Here is an 18758-nt window from a genome sequence, read left to right as displayed (position 1 = left end):
CAAATTTAGTAAAAATGTTAAAAATTATGAAAAATGATTGAATAGAAAAATAATTATCAGTAAGAATAAAATTTATTGAATAATACAGTTTTATCATATTTGATGTTTAAGACGTCTTATAATCCAAGGAAGATAACTGCAGTTTTTATGATTTTTAATAAAATAATTGTAAGCTGTTATTTCAAAATAAAAAATGGTGGACCGTTAATGTGCATGCTTTTTTTTCAGGGGGAAAAAATAGTTCTAGCAAATCTTCTACTTGATCATTTTTCATAATGTTTGAAATTTTTACTAATTTTGGCATGTTTTTACCTAAAACCAATTTATTTGAAATCCAAGCATCTTGACAATTTATTCATTAAAATGAGTTTTAAATAATCAATATGCAAATTAGCTATACGATTTACTTTGTAAACCAGAATTTTGCTGTATACATGAATTGAATAGAGCATTGCAGTTAATTAATGAATGGTGTTATCATTTTCTTGACTAGTGAAACGTTGTAGAAATTCCATGGTGCTTTTTCATCAATCAATGTACTATTAAAAATTACTATTGAAATAATAAATCTCTGTCAGGGTCAATACTACTTCTTCCATAAAATTATTGTCAGTTTTTTATTCTTGAAATAAATAAAATGCATATCTTATCTTTATTTGTTTTTCATTTTAGTTGACAGGGCAAGAGTATTCCATTTTAGAACAATTCACTTTAAAAGGGGTAAAGTCAGAATTATCTTAGCGACATCAGATTAATAACCAATCAACATCTCTGCTGTTTCAGATGATTCATTTTCTTAAACGCATGTAAAAAGTGATAACGTATATATGAACATGGAATACCTTAGCATATTATTATATGACAAGAAAACAATAATAATAATCGCGTTTTCTTTTTATATTTTTCTTTTTATTTTATTTAGGGTGAAAACAGAAAGCATAAATCAGGGAAAGAAGATAAAAAAAACCACAAAACAGCATAAATAACCTTGTACGATTTCCTTGTACTGTTCCTTGTGAACGCATCCGATGCAGTGTAAATGGGGAGTGGGAAAAGGAGGAATCTAATAGAGAGAAAAGATGTTGCAACTTCCATTGAATGTAACCGATTTTGGCAGTGAACTCTCACCGGGAAAAATATAGGAGTGTACGGTTATCGAGTAAGTGTAAGGGTAATAGGCCTATAGCACAACTCAGATTCTGTGCTGGAGTTTGTGCACATTACATTTGTATGTAATGTCTTGATTTTTAATCCTATTAAGGTCAAACTCACATGGGAAAAAATGAGTTAATTTTATTCATATAGAGAAGAGATAAATTTGTCGCACTACAGAAAACAACATTACAGATTTATTTTAAAACTTATATTGAAAAAATCAATTCCGGTAACTTGATTATATAGTAGAGCTGACATCTATTCAATGTAGCTGCCTTCAGCCTCAATCACTACCTCGATATGGGTCTGAAACTGAGAGCCTGCTTTTCCACAAGCGCCAGTAGGAGCTCAGCGAATACCTAGCAGATGGTGGCAATCAGGCTGGCTTTGGTGTTGTGGGAGGTCATGTTTGTGATGTTCTCGATGTATGACCAAAGTAGTCCAGCAGGTTCAGATCGGGGGAGGAGGGAGGCAGTGAGAGATGGATACAAAGTCGTAGCACTCCTTCTGAAGCCAAGCCTGGGTCTCTTTGGACTTCTGGGCTGGTGCTGAGTTCTGCTGCCACATCCAGAGTCTGCCAGTGGCCACCTGATTGCACCAGAGCATCACCACACTCTTCAGCACATCCACGTACACTTTGGTGTTGACTTTAAAGCTGACTTCGAAGATGTGAGGTAGCATGATGTGACCATCACTTGAAACCCTAACCAAAGACCATAACCGTGGCTGGAAACTTTGTTTTCATCACTCTTTCAGCATGTCCCTATTATTCGTGGCAATCCAGCAATGTATTTTGAGGGTGCTGGCAATGGTCCTGTTGTCATAACTTGGATAGACAGAAAGCATGAGTTGTACAATGGCGCATCTCTGATCTCGCTCGTTAAACATTATGTCACTTTCAGACATGATAGAAGACTCCTATTGCTCTTGGGATTTGTACACAACTGACCAACTAGTAGATGGTCTGCAACAAAAACAGAAAACTGGTTTTCATCAAATGGAAATGGAATCATGTTGTCTTTTCTAGGGTGACAATTTTATCGTTCAATCCTGTATATAGATGACAAACACAAACAATTGACCTAAAGGAAGGGTTAGAATCTTAAAAAGATCTTTCGGTTGGAATATATGATGCACCATCCCTAGCTTGAACAAACTGATAAGAAAATTGGGCGCTAATGCACTTACTGATCCGCGCTATTTTTTAAATTGTATTTCCAAGTTTAATTAAAGTTTTATGATATGTTTTTTTTATTCAATTGTAAGGTTAATGTACAGAATAGGTACAAAACACCCTCCCCTCCCCATGTTAAGAATGGCTTTTTAAATAATAATGTTATTATTTCAGCACGGATCAATAAGTGCATGAGTACTATATAAACAATTAAAAATGAAATTATCTGGAATAAAAATAAGGAAAATTTTGTTTTTTGTAATGGAAATCGCTTCAGACAAGCTATGAAGCCACTTAATATTAGGAGTTAACAAGAACAAAAGATGATTATAGCAAAGACAGGAGATGCTGATTTGGTTGCAGTTTTCAAAAAGTAAGAGTAAAACAATCAGTAGAAAGAGAGTTCCACAAACTTGCAGTTCACGAAAAGAAACTACTGGATTAGGTAGCTATATTACAATGAGGTATCAAAACAGCAAATTGATGAAGACCACTAGACCAATGAGTCAAACGAGCTGGAACAAAGGAAGTAGAGAATAGATCAGACAATTCTGAAGAACATGTGCTATAATAGCATTTGTAGAAAAGACCGAGACTAACAACATCACGTTTGCAAGGCCAAACAAATTACAGATACGTTTCTGCAATTTACCAAAACCCCTCAAATGGGACACAGATTCACCAGCCCAAATATAGCAATACTCCATATGTGGTCTGATAGTTGATTTGTAGAAATAGAGAATAGCGACAGGTGTGAGAAAGTGTTTAGAGCGATAGAGAGCATCGATTTTATGAGAAGCGGAAAGAGCAATGGATTTAATATATGAACTCCAAGAAAAATTTGATAAGAAAGATCAACACGTTTCAGTTGCTTTCTCCTCAAGAGCAGAACCATCTGTGAGAAGCTTAGGAGGAAAAAATTAAGAAAATTGTGACAGAGTTTGCCTACTGACACATCTCGATTATAATAACATATATTATTGTACATTATTTAACTAGTGAGAGAATAAGGGTAAAATTAAAAATTAGTAACAAACTTACCCGTGCATATTTGGTAATCATATCAAAGGCTTCCTCTTTTTTCAAACCATTGAACTGCAGTAAAAATAGAGATTAATTAGCATGTCAGTTAGCAAAGAAAATTTTTTTCTTTTCATGCAAGCTGTACTAATCATCATATATAAAGGCCCTGTGGCTGAGTGAAAAGAAGAGACTATTGAAATTTATCAAGCACAGCTGAACTAAAGGAAAAGCAAAGCAGAAATCTTACATGATGTTTCATATAACCTTAGTGCTAAGGTCTTGAATCTCTGAATACAGTGATACTCAGATGAAATTTAAATTTTGAAAAATGAAGAAACCAACTAAATAAAAAAAAACGTATTGAATATACATATAGTAACTAATTGTTTATGAATTTTACAGCATATCAATCATTGGTATTAATCAATCATTGGTATTAATCAATCATATGGATTACTTAATTTTAAATCAAGTAATTTTTTAAAAAAGTTAGGTTTTAAGTTGTTTAATCAAGTGCTTAGTTTGATTGTGTTGTTGGATATGCGGCATATCAACCCTTTATGGATTCAGCTACTTTGGTAACCGTTTTTATGCTTAAAGTTATTTATATCTCCAAATATTTATTCATGGTATTTAATTTGGTTGTTTAATAGAGAAATCTGATGTTTTTGTTTTTGGTTTTGCAGAGTTTGCAAACGGAAAAAAAAATAATAATAACATCAATGTTTGGTGCATTTGAATCAGGAAGCCAATATCTTAAGACAGCCTGATCTGGTAGCACCAGGCCAGAAAGAAAACAAACAAAACAAAAAAGGATAGTTATTGCGAAAAATTCAAAGGGGAGATAACTCTGACTTATAAAATTAAGTTCTTATTTTACAGGTTAGACACAAATAGCAATGAATCTGAACCATCAATACTTTAGTCTGATTTGCCAGTGAAATACAGAATTTTTTTAGTTTGTTTTTATTTAGATAAAACAAAATTTTATGTGAACTGCACACCCGTGAAATGATATTTTAATTAATGTAGATCTGTAACCCCTATAGGGCTGGCACAGATGCACAGGCTTGGAAGAAAGGTGTAACTGGCTCTGATCCCTGTGGCATCACCTTTTGTCTCCGTCTAGTGGTGGGATTTGTCTCCTTCGCCGTAGTTCGCTCATCCGTCTCCAATCTTGGTCCAGCTTCCGATCTGAAAACAGACTGCACTTCCAAGCATCGACGTTTTCCAAACAAACAAAAGAAGTCAAAGATTAACTTTTTTCATAACGTAAAATAATTATTGCCTTCAATGTTACAAATAGTATATACACAATTGCGTTAATCACTTATACAAATTTTAGCGGCTGGCGTTTGCTAACAAAGTTCTTCGTCAGTTATCGTCAGTTTACACTTGGGAAAATGTTCAACTTAGAAAAAGAAAACAGAGACGCGTCTCAACCAGATTGCAATTGGGAGGGGGGGGGGCCCGAAAACGCGTGGTAGAATGTCGTTCAGATGTCTTTGCTTAACGTTATATTAGAATCGGTCATCTGTAACTCCGCCCTCTCAATATGTTTCCAAATTGTCGTCAACCAATCAAAAGCCGTCCTTTTTCTGGGTTCAGTAACGTTCCGCTTTCCAAAGGTGGGGGAAGGTCCAAGTATTTCCCACCGACCTCTGAATGCCCTGACACAGAAGAAAAAAACGAAAAACAAAAAAAAACAACCTTTAAAATTGTCGAAGGGAAAGAAAATAGGTTTTCCTCTCCTTATTTGAATTCATTGGTGGCTATCGCAAAACTGAATTATTATTTCGGTAAAAGCAATAAATATCCATGTCCCGTGGATTGGCGACTTTTATAGTTTCACTATCAGCTGTCGTATTCCTTAAGTCGAATTTTATGATCACCAGTCTGTCTTGCAATAATCAATTTACTTGCCTTCGTCCTTCAAGTGGTTTTCATCGTCAATTACGACTTACTCTGGTCACTTTACAGGCGATTATCTTATCTTCTTTGGAGGTCTGTTAATTAACATAAGTGCCAACCTTTCCTGCTTGGGAATTATTTTTATGACTTCCATTTCACGCGCAGGCACCCTTCGACTATCCATTTTTTTTGGGGGGGGGAAGAAAGAGATCATTTAAGAGCACATTCCTTTTTTTCATCATCATCACCATTATCATCGTCTTCATCATTTGATTCAAACATGCGAAATCTGAATTCATGTTAAAGGGACCACCTAGGAGACCGGCTGTCTCTCAATCCACTAGCAAGGTCCTCCCAGCAGTGTCCGGTTCCCCATCTGGTTACAGATTTATTATCATAGAGCCAACACGGTTTTTCTCTGTGCTTTGTTATTCACAATTTCCTTACTATTCTCTGCTAAAAATATATGCTCTTTTAACCCTTATCCTCGAGTGGTCTCCGGGCTTTAATAAGTGGTGACTCCCTAGTAAAAAAAAGAAAAATGTCTGTAGATTTACTACATGCTTTTTTTTTAATACTATTTATTGTACATTAAACATTCTCATTACTATAGCTTTAAGCTATACTAGCAGGCTGCTCGGTGTTGCCTGGTCATAAAATACGCTTAAATATGATATTTTAATTCATGCAAATTATGTATTAATTATTAGAGACAATTCTCTATTGATTATTATATTGAACAAGTAGTGAGATCAAAACTAATATATATATATATATATATATATATTTATTTATATATATATATATATATATGACTTGGGTGCCATCAGCTAGAATCAAAACCAAAAAATACACCTCTCCACCCTCATTTCTTAGCCCCTCAAAATTCAAGCAAAGGCGGTCACACATTCCAGAGTTTTATAATTCGATAGATTATGAATTATTGACTAAAACAAGTTCTGCAATTGTTGGCTGTTTACATACAATCTCTTTCTCACACAGAACAAGAGACAGTAATTGATTAATTACAATCATTATATACCCCCCCCCTCCATCTTGTTTTTTTACTCTTTTTCACTCCAAACAAGACATATGGCTACTTGAAATGGAAGTGGCTACTATTTGGGATCATGTCTAATAGAGAACTGTGGGGAGTTGAGCAGTGAAATGTATGCTCATATTACTTTTAAATTTCAGCAGGTTAGTACAGTCAGGTAAGCAGGAAACAGAATTCCAAAGTCTAGCTGTCCAAGGGAAGAAACTATTAGAGTAGAAGGCTCAACAGTGAAGAGGTGGGATTTTGTTGCCTATCGGGTTAGTGTCTGATTGTTTTTAACTTTCCTTCTCTTGTATGTTATGCTCATTTCAAAATAATAATATTGTTTATAACAATAATAATGAACAGAGTTTGCTTTCGAGCCAAGAGTGTGGTATCTGTTCTCATGCTGCACTTCGCCTTTTCTGTCCTCGGTCAATAGAGAGAGATCCTTCATGACTGAGACAATTTTAATTTTTGTTCCTATCCAGAGTACCCCTTTTTGGGAGCTAGATTTTCCCCACATTAAAAACCGACTTTGTGTCTAACTCTGCCCTTATGGGGAGGCAAGTAAATAGAAACTACAGAGACAGAAAAAGAGAAGAGTGGAGAAAGTAGCTGACTTGCTATATAAAGTGTAGTGTATGAACAGCTTAGTCAGATATTTTTGGGAGATTACCTTGCTATGTCAAAAGATGTTCATATGTATAATACATCCGACATATAATTGTACAAATACAAGATATTTTAACTTTTTTAATAATGAGCAATCAACCAATGAAATAAATGTTTTTATGCATACGCAATGTGTTTTTACGCTCCCTTTTATCACCTTTTCTGTTTCTTTTCATGGTCGCTGTTTCATGAGTGGCTGTGGATCATCTCGTCTGTTTAACTAAGATCAATAAAACTCTTTTCATGAAGAAATACAGAGTTTTATTGAAAGTTTTGAGAGAATTTATTCTGGAGAGAGAGAGAGAGAGAGAGAGAGAGAGACTAATGCTATCTTAGTTAATTATTTACTTCTTAACTTTACTTTCTATCTTAGTGAGATGAGTGACACAAACAGACAGAGATCGAGGTAACATTCGCCGAGATAATCATTTTTCTACATTGTGGGCTGTGTCTCATTTGCATGGCTTCCCAGAGAGAAGTGATCTAAAAACCTTAGTTTTCTTTCACTCAAAAACTTGATGTCATTCATCATATCCTCATATCATTTGACTGTTTTGTCTATGGCGTTTTATCTTTGACTTAGCACTCATTTTTCATTCAACCCTGGGAATGATTTTGTTTTACCGATCTAAGTTTGTCCCTTGTCAAAATTTTACACTTGCTAAATTAATTGCTATTGATGTAGGATCGCTAATATGTAACAATATGACAAATAAATAATGCTTACTTCATTAGAGTTGATGAGTATCATTTGTTCATTATCTGTTGAGAAGACGTTTACATAATCCAAGTTGAATCTTGTAGCAAGACTGGCATCTTTTGGAAATAAACAAGGAATTCCTGAAAAAAAAAAAAAAAAAAATGCTAACAATTATTTCAAAATATAAAAAGCATTGTTAAAAATATAGAATGCAAAAAAAAAAAAAAAAATGAAAAATTATTTTGCAAATAAATTTTATTAGAAAAGAAAAGGTCATTCTATAATACTACATACCTTAAACAAGAATAAGTTTAAAGCTCTTAAAATTCATACTAGGACCATTCACATAACAAAGTAATAATCAGTCTATATGATAATCTTTTCAGGTTGGAAGGTTCAATCCTCAATAAAAGCAATGCAAATATAATTAATAATTATTACAGATTTCTACAAGGTCATGGCTGCTGAAACAAGGACAATCTACTTCCATAGATTAAATAAAAAGCTTCGTTTGAAATTCTGTACGGATTCTGGACTTCAACAAGATGCACCTGAATGTCGGAGGTTACATCAGCCAAAACGCTGCGAGAATAACATCCAAGACGAGAAGAGTAGTTCAGATAATCATCAAAATGAACGTCAGACATTCAATTGATTTCACATACATTCCAATTAAGAGTTCTTTTTAAGATTTTTTTTAAATGGAATTGTTCGTATCTCTTGCACTAGGTTTATTGAGTATATTTATCAAGTAGTTTTTTAAATTGTTTTTTATGAGTTCGGTTGCTCTTATAATTACTGGAATGAAGGAGATTTTCCGTACATTTCAGTTTCTTTTTGTGTCATACATATTTTGTTATCATAAGAACTTGGTATTTCATTATCTTTTCCCTCTCAGCTCTCTTTAATCCAGCATCATTGGGGGACACTAACTTCTAATAAGGTTCTGGTTTAGGTTTTAATTTGATCCACAAAACCAAACTGTTAAGACGATAGAACTTCAATCAAAGGGAGCTAACTCCTTTTTTTTCAGGTTAAATTGCCGCCTTCCTTTTATCTCTGCTATGCGAGTTCTCATGTGGAGACTCGAGAACGGAAGGAGACAAATGCTGGCAGGTGTTAACAAGAGGATGACTTTGAATCTGGATAAATGATAATAGAGATATATTACTTCTGTCTATGATAGTTGTGATACATAAACTTAAATAATATCCGACTAAGACTGATGGATGTAATTTGTATTACCCTATGTGTTGCTTCCTTGTAAATAAAATTATGTCTAGTGAAGTGTAAGTATCCTCATTTATGCTGTGACTTTCAAGTCACCTATATGCTATACACACGCACACACACACACATATTCGTCTTTGAGCATAATCTTCTGCAAGGTATGATATGCTTCACCCCATTCATAACAACCTATTAACCTGCTACACCTGATAAATCATGTCTTCAAACAGATATCGCATACTTGAAGAATAACTCTCCACACTTACGTATAAAAAATTACGTCAGAGTAAATTTGTTCTCACTTGAAATCATGTGACATGACTTGATTCCAGAATACATCATCAGTGGGAATATAAATCTTCACTCTGCTCTGTGGAACAACCTGCTAGATGAGTTTGTGACAATGCCTATCACATACAAGTTTAAAAAGTTTAAAGTGGCCTTGGATAAACATTTCGAATATATGTATGTAAATATTTTTTTCTATCTTTCTTAAGAATAAAAACACTTAACAGATGGAGACAGATGTTGGAAGGTGGTAACAAGGGATAACTTTGAATCCGAGTTTTTTTTTTGTCTTTTTAAAATTTTTTTACTCAGGTTCACCCCTCGCAAGACAGATCGCCACTAGGATATAAAAGTCTACTAATTGGGAATATGCCTAAGAAAGATTACCAAGATGTTGGTTTACATTACATTTAAACTTCTGCATATCAGTACAATCAGGGAAGCAGGTAACAGGAAGGAAATTCCAAAGTCTAGCTGTTTGAGGGAAGAAAATATTAGAGTAGGAGACTTTCTGGAATTTAGGAACCGCAACAGTGAAAGGGTGTGATTTTGTTGCTAACCATGTTTGTTAGGGATCTGTAGGTCGAGGGGGTACAAGTGCAACGAGTTCATCAGAGCACATTCCATTAAAATATTTGTAAAACAGGCACAGAGATGCAACATTGCGGTGATAGGACGAGGTAAATGACGACGGAGATACATTACTTCTGTTCGTGATAGATCTGACGCAAAACTCAATATCGGACTAAGACTGATAGATGCAATTTGTAGCATTCTATGTGATGCCTCCTTGCCAGTAAAATGTCTACAAGTCAACTGTAAGCATCCCCATTTATAACATAAACTAATCCAACATGTTTTAGATAGAGATTGCTAATATATTTTGATACCGGAATCAACAATTAATGTATGTCTTGATCTGGATGTATTTGAACTGACTTGGAAAACAAGGGTTTATCTTACCTATGCGGCAGTCATTGAATATATCAAATTCATTTTGCGGAGATACAATAATTGGAAGTTCTGCTTTAGTGAAAGGATGAATGGCTTTTAATGACAACTGTACATCTACAATAAAAAGAAACGGTGAACAATGTGGATGGGATAAACAAGGATGTCAAAGAAATTAAATAAAAATTATACAAAAATTATGGTCGCATTGTTTTGGATGCTCTATTTTAATTTTATTTGGATGATCTGTTTAACAGCAGAGCAACCTTTTATATTATTTAAAGTCAAAAACAATGTATACAGGATATTTAGAAAAAAAATGAATGACATCACTTTAACATTATTCTGTATGTGTATATAGATTCAAGTCAGAAGTCATGATATATTTGTGACGAAACGAAGATACCATATTCCAAAAATCATGTAAATTAATACAAGTAGTTTTATTTTTATGAAGAAAATCATTTTTAAACAATGGGAATTTGTAGGCATTACAACGCAAATCTAGTATAAATTATTGTTTTTGAGGTTTTTTTTAAATGGCAAACGAAACAGTCACTCGTTTTTTACATGGTTCATTAATGTTAGTAAAGTTTTTTGTAACATAATACTTACAGGTTTTTGACTCTCCATTTTCTGTTACTGTAATTGATTTCTGAAACATTCAAATAAACAAATATATGTAAATTAATTTACTTTGAGTTTTTAAAGTTAAAACATTTCTAAATAAATATGATGAATTGGGTCATCCATTCAGCCCAGATTAAAGCAGGAAAAAGTGAGTTTGCAAAGCCAATTAAATATACCGGGTGACCCCCCCCCCCCAAACGGGCCCCAACTCTAATTAGCTCCCGTTTCTTAGTGTTTTGTCCGAATGAAATGAAACTTTGGTCATAACTAGTTTATTATATTCAAAACATCACATCAAAACACTAGGGTCTTTGGCCTTTTTTTCTCCGTTGACTATAAATGCCCAGAAAAACAATTGAATGTCCTCTGTTTTTTTGGGGTCACCCTGTATAAAGTGAATTTGCAAAACCTGTTAAATATAAAAAATAAAAAGACAAAACCCTAAATTAGTCTCTTTCTGCTCGTTATATTCCCCTCCTTACTTTTTTGACCATAGATTAAATATTTTTACTACTGTGGTGTTATTCCGTTTTGTTTATAACAGACTATTCCACCTGTTTTATTCTTTTGACTGTTGAGAGAAAGGGAGAGGAGAATCTTGTGGGAGTGAAAGTAATAGAAACGGTATAGAATAAGTCTTTCTAAAAATATATCAGTAAAAAAATGTTTAAGATAGTTTACCTAAAAACAAAGATTACAAATTAATGAGTCCTCTCATTGCAATGAAAAGATTAGTAACAGTGCCACCTATGGTGATAAACTGTTTTCTCTAATCTAATAATCATTGAAGGGGACATAACTCTTGTTGGAATGATCAAACTGAAGAGAGTTTATTGCAACTCTATCAAGTAAACAGATAACAAGAGATGGTTTTGTTGTTTTAACGATCAATTATTTGACATAAATAATCTGTAGTCTGGTTTCTAGGTAAATCATTTATAACAGCATTTTTTACTGGTATATTTTGAGGAGGGGATTTCGGATAATATGGGTCTGAAGAGAATAAGCACCCTTACAGGGCCTTCTTCCCCACTTGACTAAGGTGAAGCTCCATCGTCTGAATTGGCACTGAAAATATAAATCTTATAAACTGTGTAATAAATGCAAACAAATAAAATTGTTGCTTTGAACGTTTCTTTTTGCGTCTGATGCATTTGTTGTTGTGACGTCATGCATGCAACACTAATAAAATTTTTGTTTTTCATAAGAGATAATTACATTTTTTTTGCCCATCAACATATTGCACAATGTCCTTTTGTGACCTTTAATTCCATTTAATCAAAAATAGATATTCATCACTTATATATGATGAAAATTTTTCTCAAAAAACATTCTGCTTAAAAAAATATTTATGTTTTCAGTGTTTTACATGTGGCATGTATTTGACAGCTTTTTAGAAATTGACTTACAAACTATATGGCCAGGTCTTTATCCCTTTTTTTCTATCTCAAATTCTTCCGTATCATTTTCTCCAATGCTTTTTTTATATTCTCTTGCCAAATGATCCTGCTACATCAACTGTTCTACTTCTATTAACCTTAAAACTCTCATTCATTCTTCCAATGTGACCAATACAACAAAGTCTCCTGTTTGCACATATTTCACTATACTGTCCAGATTTCATCAAATCTAAACCTGTCTTAATCATCTATCATTCATCATTCTCGTATCATTTCTCTCCATGCAACATGTCCTCAACTCTCACTTGTTAAGTTTCACTTCCATACACGGCACACGCAGACTTGATAGACTCAGTTATTGGTCAACAATAGTAACACTCTGGTGGTTAGTAATGGGACCTGAATATTTTCCATCCACTCCTAACCTTTTGTTCTCATACTAGCACCTGCTCCTGCCTGTGCTCCAATTGTATCACCAAGGCAACAAATTTTCTAAACAACCTCATCCTCAAAATAAAATCCTATTTTTTAAAAAATAAATGATGCACAGTCAGATTTTTCATAGATAACAAAAGTCTTGCAGTGTGATCCAACGGTCGTCTTCATGATCACGCTACAATAAAAGAAGACAAGAAAAATACTTGATGTGAATCATTTAAGCTAAGTATATGTGAGTGCGTGTGTGGGATACTGTCGTGTAATGTAGAAAAGGGAATTTCAAACTTCGCCCGTCGTTAGCTGTTTAGCCACGTCTCGGCCCAATCTACTCTCGTCTGGTTTTAATTCCAATCCCTCTCAGGAGATCTCCATGCCGCCAACTGTCCCAAACTAGCAACTGTTCTCAACTGTTGCAAACTGAATTCTGGCCGAAAACTGCGCCTAACTCTTACAAAACTCACTGCCACTACCAAAACTGCACGTAAACCAACTCTAAATATATTGTCCGACCCTTTGAACCAATCACTGCCACACCTTGATTAACAATCCCATTCAGTTTTCTTTTGTGCATCTTGGTGAACAACTTCTTTTCCATTGTTTTTTCTACTAATCTTTGTTCTAATGACCAACTTATGTTTTTCTGTGATAGTTTTTCCTCTTTTTTAAAAATTCCTAACACTTTGGGGGAGGGGGCAGGGAATGTTGATTGTATCACAATGGTAAAAATTCCAGTAATTATCAAATATTAGAGGGCGAGTAATCCAGTGAGAATATTCACAATAAGAATAAGTCATGCAAATAGTATAATATAACGTACGTCTGAAATGTTTAAAGACCACTTACCTCATGAAATTGTGAAGAATTTAAAGGATGAGTCGGTGCCACAGCAAGATGACTTGCACCAAAGATAGCAGCTGGTTCTTTCGTGAAAATGCTCAAACGATCAGACATTTGGTCATTTTTATTCTAAGAAAAGAACAAAGTAATTCAAGAATTAATTTTCATTGAATACTAGCAGATTTATGCAGTCAACCAAGCTTGATTAGTTTTAGTTATGACTTATTTCTATTAATTTGTTTACATACTTATCTATTATTCTACACACTAAACATTCCGCTTTGTCTGAAATGAGATTTCATATTTCAAACTCTCTTATATATGCCCAAGTAGATTTACTCATTATTGCCTGGGTATCAAATATGTTGAACTCATAGCAGTTGGTATGAATCTCCTCATTCTGCTCATTCAACGACTGCATTCTACAAATGCTCTTCTAACAATTCATTTACAAAAAAAACATACATTATATATATATGGTGATGGTGTAGTGATTGTCACTTCTTGACAGAAGAAGACCATCCTTCCCTTGCTTTATTGTTGATTACTCAATCATTTTCATGTATTTTTGAAATATCTTCTTTTTTTTTTTAATTATATACACATATATACACTTATACACACACACACACATATACATGTGGAGATGTGATCAAGATGCATCAATTCCTATTTTCTGTGCGAACGAAGGTGGCTCTTCAGACCAACCCTGCTCTTACACAGTCTGTTGCAAAGGTCACACTTAAACTGAGATTGAGGGATGCCAACTGGTGCTGCTCTACTGTGGACGCTCATATGACGCTGCAGGCCTCCACTCGATTTACAGACCACAGAGCAAACAGAACATCTGTGCCCTGCAATGTTTTCCACATCAAGGAAAGATTGATCTCCATGTGAACGCTTGTGGCTAGCTAGGCCAGCTCCAGATAAAGTCATTTTACTGCATAAATCACAGGTGTGGTTCTGCATGAAATCCTCCGACAGACCTGATATATCTGACAGATTTTTCTTCCGGATATCACGCTTCATTTTTGCATGCTCATACTTTTTCTTCTCAAAACTATCACAACCATGATAGACCAAGGAGCGCCACTTTTTACGATCATTGGAAGCACTTTCCCAACTGAACATGTCAATACCAAGAGCTTTAAGATTATCTTTGATGTTATCCTTAAAGCGTTTCCTTGGTTTATGTTGTGGACGCTTTCCTTGTGCAATTTCACCATAGAACAGGTGCTTTGGCAATCTATCGTTGTCCATCCTTGTCAGATGTCCAGCCCACCTCATCTGGTTACGTATAATCAACTTCTCGATACAAGGTACGTCAGCCCACATGAGAACATCCATATCAGGTATAAAAGTGCTCCACCTGATGGCCAGAATGTGTCTCAGGAATTTCTGGTGCACTCTCTCCATGACTTTTATGTGTCTACCATAAGTTGTCCAGGCCTCAGAAGCGTAAAGCAGGGATGGTAAAATACAAGATTGATAGACACTGATCTTTGTATGAATAGTTATACCCCTGTCAGACCATACTCGCTTCTCTAAGCCACCAAAAGCCTTAGTGGCACGCTGTATCCTATAGTTGACCTCAGCATCCAGGGTTCCATCTCTGGCGAGAGTACTACCCAAATACACAAATGTGTCAACCACGGCAAGTCTCTGGTAATAATAAAATTTCTATATTTTAAATTTAACTTTTTCAAATCACAAATTTTAAATTCCTAAATTATGATGTATATATATGTATATGTGTACGTTTTTTATATACATAAGTTTCCATAGCCATGCATTTCTTGTTAACTGACTTTGCCAAGGATAGAACCCTCAACTACATTGTCTGTAGTCTGATAGGAACAGCATGGGAATGTTGCTATTATATTCAAATTCACTTAAGTGATAGCATTTTCCTCCCTTGCATGCAAATATCTGCATTAAGTCGTTACTTTTGACAGAATGCATATTTATATATTTTTAATATTTTTTTTTACATACAGAAAAGTAAACCATGGATGGAATTTCCTAACTAACTTGATTTAGGCAAGGATTGAACTCACAACTACTTTGCTTGTAGTCTGACGTTTTGCTATGAAGACTTCCTTTAAAATATGTTTTTATTGCTTAAATATTAAGTTAATTATTAGTAAATTATTCTCTGTATGTAACCCAGCAGGGGCTAAGTCATACACATGGGCAAAAAAAAAATGCACACTAATCTTAAGTCCAGATGGCTACACATTTAACTCTGTCTAGTGGTGGACCCTTTAAGGATGGGCAAACCATCACTGGTCACTGGAAAATACCGCTCTGATGCTCAGGGCCCGCAAAACGTGCATGACTCTAAGTCCGTGTGGCAATGCTGTTTTTTGCACTTTGGTCGGTGGTTTGTTGTTAATATACAAAGCATTAATAAAAATATATATCTTATGGTGATCTATCTCTAAAACCCTTAAACCTTCCTTGATTTCTAAGATTCTTATGTATTTGCAAACCTGCAAGAAATGGTCAGCTCACATGTCCCAAATTGGTGACCATGTCCTGCCAGACTACATTCATAATCTCCATGAAGTGATGCATCAGAGAAAAACAGGACAACTTCTATGTAATACTTTGCACTTCACTTGGTTGAAATTTAACCATACGATTAAAAAACTTTAAAAAAACACTTTTTTATTTTGTTCTAACTGAAGATGGGGGCATCCTACTGGATATCAGACATTCACCTGCAATCTCATACATTCTAACCGAAACATCTTTTTAAGATTCTAACCGTCCTTTTAAGTGTAATTGTTTGTATCTCTCTTGCACTTGGTTCACTAGTTATATTTGCTAGGTTGTTTTTGAAATTTTTTATCATTCAGTTGCTCCAGTTGTTCCTATAATTACTGAAATAATGGAGATCTTCCCAAGATTCCAGTTTCTTTTCATGTCATACATAAGACCTTGATATTTCGTTATCTTTTCCCTCTCAGTTCTGTTTAACCCAGCATCATTGGGGACACTAACTTCTACTAAGGTTGCTTCTTTCTCCTTCTTGTCCCATATCATTATGTCAGGTTTCATAACTTTTTTTTATAGGTATGAAGATGTCAGAATTGCATAGTTATAGTAGGTTGTGTATGACTTATTTCCAACTTTTCTTTCTGGTATATGTTCCTAAGATTTGCTGCTACGTTCGATATGTTTCAGAAAAAGATATATTTTTTGAAGTAGCTGAGTGGTCTTAGCTACATAATCAAGTTATACAGTCTTGTAAGTTGCTGATAATATCCTTAAGCATTAGGCTTTTGATGTATCTCTCAATGTCTTTCCCGGGTTCCTATATTCGTCTGTATTTATGGCTTACACCAGCCAATCATATTGTTGTGTGGACGAACCAGGATGTATTCATATTCATTACATCAGATTTATATAAAATTGACAAAGCAAATCAGAATTAAAACATTTTAATTTATAATCAATAATTTTTATTCCTTTTTTATCATTTACTTAAAAAAGATGTGACCCACCATGATCCATCCACATTCTGAAATAATCCAGAGAAACAAAAAAATGAATGACTTGAGAATTTGTGTAAGAAATTAACAAACCTGAATGCTGAATTCAAAATGGCAGCCATTGCATTTGCCAATCCAATTTTTCTGCAGTTTGATGATGTCCTGCCATAAATCCTCATTCACTTCAGAAAGGCCATCCCAAAGAGACTGTGAATTTAAAAAAATAAAAAGAAAGATTTGGTAACATTTTGTATAAAACTGTTTCGTAAAAAAACCCAAAAATCTTTAATATTTTTTAATTCTTTTGATTTTACTTATTCTGTTATTTCTTATTTCATTTTATTCATTTTAAGGAATTTTTTGCCTTACATTTAGATGATGTGATGTTTTGTTCTTTTCTGGATTTCCAAGAAATAAGAAAACTATTTTCAAACTAGAAATTATATTGAGTTCTCTCCCTTGACATCTTTAGAAATTTATGTATATTTAAATTAAATTATACATTTTTAAACATATCTGTTTATGTGAATGTATGTGCGCCTTGCCTCCACATTAATTATACATTATTATTTGTTGTTTATTATTAATCAATTTGTGTTAAGTAATATAAAAATCTAAAAAAAATCCTATGAAGGAGAAGATTAGTCAAGCAAGTTGAAAAAATGAATAAAAATAATAACCATCTTTAGTTTACTTACTTTAGCATAAGTAGTTGTTCTCAGGTACCACTGTCGGAGGGATCGCTTTTCTACTTTAGCCCCAGAACGCCAAGAACATCCCAGTTCATCGATTTGTTCATCAGCCAAAACTGTTTGGTCTACAGGATCCCAATTAACTAATGCCTGCAATGAAAGATAACTAAATGAAAAATTAGCAAAAAAGAAAACTAAAATTAACTTTAAATTTTTTGCTTTAAATTTTTTTTTTTTATTATGTGAAGCAAATTTTTGTATTATATCCAAACTTGTTTTAAATCAAGAGAAATATACTTAAGCACATGTTGTAAACTTATTGTTGAATAAATTTGTTATCCATTTGTGGGTTAAACTCTCCAGTAAAGGTGGTAATAATTGTTAGAGCAATACTTTTCATAAAAAGAATTGAGCTCCCTCAGTAGCCGATAATGTAACCAAATATAAAAACATAATTTCCCTTACTTTCATTGTCATGAAGATAGTATTTGGGAAAGATCTCTGAATGCTGTTGTAATCATTGGATTTCAATGTAGAAACAATCACCATGTTGAACCATGTCGCGTTTCATCCTTGTGAGAATTCATCAGCCTGACAAATTCTCACGAGAATGAAATGCGGAATATTCTGTGTAGCTTGATTGCCATAAATATATTTTCATAGCTTACTATATATAAAAAGTGTTTCATGTTTTAAATCATGATGAACTGGGATGTTCTTGGCGTTCTGGTGTTCAGAAAATAATGATCAATTTCAGAAAAAAAAATTATTAATTTATCAAAATTGGAATAAGAATTCTAGACATACAGTTTAGTTTAGTTACATTGAGATTTTAATCATAATATAGTCACATAAAATTATTGCAAATCCGTTCTGTTCAGAGGAAATTAATTTTGCCTACCATGGGACAGGTATTTCTCTAGTATATATATAATCTGGGAAGTTTTTTAACCTTTAAAACTATATAAAAAACTTATTTAATTTTTATATTTTTTTATCATTCATTGGAAAACTATTTAGTCAGTCATTTAATCACTTGCAATTAATGCATCAATTTGCTCTCTCAAATTCACAATAGTCCTAATGTTAATTTAAAGAATCATCAGTTGTTTACCATGAAA

At 33.8% G+C, this 18758-nt stretch overlaps 1 protein-coding gene across 6 annotated transcripts in view; it reads right to left on the bottom strand.

The window, feature by feature from the left end:
* Window positions 1–18758, bottom strand: part of LOC145277508 (leucine--tRNA ligase, mitochondrial-like) — an 83974-nt gene that overhangs the window by 42235 nt on the left and 22981 nt on the right. For all 6 annotated transcript variants that reach the window (XM_080128924.1, XM_080128921.1, XM_080128923.1 and 3 more), the window contains 7 exons: window positions 17644–17787; window positions 17039–17152; window positions 13455–13577; window positions 10759–10798; window positions 10156–10260; window positions 7702–7814; window positions 3371–3424 (listed from right to left, as the gene is read on the bottom strand). In XM_080128924.1, coding sequence (XP_079985050.1) covers window positions 3371–3424; window positions 7702–7814; window positions 10156–10260; window positions 10759–10798; window positions 13455–13577; window positions 17039–17152; window positions 17644–17787 — 693 coding nt within the window. The remainder of the gene's footprint in view (window positions 1–3370; window positions 3425–7701; window positions 7815–10155; window positions 10261–10758; window positions 10799–13454; window positions 13578–17038; window positions 17153–17643; window positions 17788–18758) is intronic.

This window comes from Euprymna scolopes, chromosome 6 (assembly GCF_053919585.1).
Source record: "Euprymna scolopes isolate OS-2025 chromosome 6, ASM5391958v1, whole genome shotgun sequence".
Classification (NCBI taxonomy): Eukaryota; Metazoa; Mollusca; class Cephalopoda; order Sepiida; family Sepiolidae; genus Euprymna; species Euprymna scolopes.
This window is presented reverse-complemented; position numbering and strand designations above follow the sequence as displayed.